This window comes from Penaeus monodon, chromosome 7, assembly GCF_015228065.2.
Source record: "Penaeus monodon isolate SGIC_2016 chromosome 7, NSTDA_Pmon_1, whole genome shotgun sequence".
NCBI lineage: Eukaryota > Metazoa > Arthropoda > Malacostraca > Decapoda > Penaeidae > Penaeus > Penaeus monodon.
Window position 1 is genome coordinate 53,380,179 of NC_051392.1, and position 2,500 is coordinate 53,382,678.

General features: G+C 35.9%; 1 protein-coding gene across 1 annotated transcript in view; it reads right to left on the reverse strand.

Annotated features, from left to right (window-relative positions):
- The window catches only part of LOC119575459 (probable G-protein coupled receptor B0563.6), a 35,324-nt gene that overhangs the window by 6,962 nt on the left and 25,862 nt on the right, over window positions 1-2,500 (reverse strand). The window contains exon 2 of the mRNA XM_037923092.1: window positions 277-447. Coding sequence (XP_037779020.1) covers window positions 277-447 — 171 coding nt within the window. The remainder of the gene's footprint in view (window positions 1-276; window positions 448-2,500) is intronic.

The following is a 2,500-nucleotide window of genomic DNA, read 5'->3' on the forward strand; positions in this document are numbered from 1 at the left end:
TATATATTTTTTTTTTCTTATAGAGTACGCCCTCCATCTTCTTATCTGTAGGACACGCTCCTTTTACTTATAGGACACGCTCTCCTGACCTAAAACCCCATTTCTTACCTATAAGGCTTATCTGAAATACCATTTTCCTGACCTATCTAAAACACCAAACTCTTACCTATAGGCCACGTCCTCCTTACCTATAAGACTCACCCTCCTTACCTATCGATCACGCCCTTCTTACCTATAGGGCACGTCCTCCTTACCTATAGGACACGCCCTCCTTACCTATAGGACACGCCCTTCATGGCTGGACGGGAGAGCACCACCAAGTTGAGCAGGTTAGCGAGGACACCGATGGACACCAACACCGGGAACACTATCTGGTACACCGCCCAGTGCACTTCCTCGTGTTCACGCTCCTGGGTACAGTTCGGCTGCACTCGGTGGTCGCGCAGACTTGGGGGGGAGGGAGAAAGATAAGAAAGTGAGAGGGTAAATAACAAAGTCAGTGAGTGGTTAATGGTTAATAGTTAACGCAAATATGAAGGTGCTAGACGTCAAGGTCATATAGCACAAAGTCAGTGAATGAGGTGATGCGTAATGAAGGAGATTGTGGGGGATGTGGTGACTAGTGATGAAAAAAAAAGGATTGTAAATGATGAGTAATGAGGTGATATATATTGAATGAGGTGATAAGGGATGTGGTAAATAATGAAAAAAGGTTCGTAAAAGAAGAGTAATGAGATGATGGAGAATATGGTGACAAACCGTGAAGAAAAATTACCTGTAATTGAAAAGGAAATGAGGTGATGAATAATAAATGAGATGATGGGGCAATGTGGTGACGTCATAAAAATTGGGGAATAAAAAAGGTTGGGGGTCATGGGGGAAAAAAAATGTCTGTATGGGTAATGACTACGGTGATGTAATGAGTAAGGTGATGAAAGAGATGATGATGTAATGAACGAAATCCATGACGTATGGATGAGGTGATACACAGACACACACACACACACACACACACACACACACACACACACACACACACACACACACACACACACACACACACATATATATATATATATATATATATATATATATATATATATATATATATATATATATATATGTATGTATGTATATATATGTATATATAGATAGATAGATAGATAGATATATATCACTTAACACAACTCTTTTCTACATTTTAATACATTAGCTCCGAAAAAGGAAAACTATTAGAAAAAAAAATGCTCTTAATGAATGGACCACTTTGCAACTGATGGCGCAATTAATTTGATTGTACATGGAACTAAGTCCTATGACTCCTTTAGATAAGAGCGAAAATACCGTTTTCAACTGCCGCTTGAGATAATTCCACGAATGATCCCTAAATTATAGATAAGGAAAGCGACCAACCGACCACGTAATTGTTAGCAAAGTCTCGATCAATACGACAATAGGGCAACTTTGTCAACATTTGTCTCCATGTGTTTTTTATTTGTGTGTGTGTGTGTGTGTGTGTGTGTGTGTGTGTGTGTGTGTGTGTGTGTGTGTGTGTGTGTGTGTGTGTGTGTGTGTGATGGTGATGGTGATGGTTATGGTGATGATGATGATGATGATAAAAATAATAATAATGATCATAATAACAATAATAATAATGACGATGATAATGAAAATTATATTGATAATGATAGTACTAATACTACTAAGAATAGTAATTGTGATAATAATGAGGATGATAATAATAAAAATGATAGAATGATAACAATAATAATAATGATGATGATACTATCATTACTAATAATACTAATAATGATGATAATACTAATAGTAATAACTATGACAACAATGATGATAATACTAATAACATCAACAATGGTAACTGTTAATAACAATAATAAAAATATATATATAAATAATTAAATAAATAAATAAATATATATATATATATATATATATATATATATATATATATATATCATGTTTTGTCTCTGATCCCGCTCTTGGTAAGAAACGTGAAAACAGGAACACGGATTGTTAGGACGTGTCAACCACCTAAAGCTGAAGGGGAGAAAGCAACGCAAGTGGACCAATGGGTGAACCTGTAGGAGTATTATTATAGTAGGAACGAGGAAAAGGAGTTAAGACGCTGTAAATGAAGTAAAGGGGTTAGGATGCAAACAATGAAAGGAGTTAGGGCGCAATAAATGAATGAAAAGAGTTGAGACGCAATAAATGAATGAATGGAGTTAGGGCGCAATAAATGAATGAAAAGGGTATAGACGTAATACATGAATGAAAGGAGCTAGGGCGTAATGAATGAATGAATGGAGTTAGGGTGCAATAAATGAATGAAAAGGGTATAGACGTAATACATGAATGAAAGGAGCTAGGGCGTAATAAATGAATGAATGGAGTTAGGGCGCAATAAATGAACGCAAAGAATATGTACGTAATAAATGATAAATGAATGAAAGGAGCTAAGGGGCAATAAATGAATGAA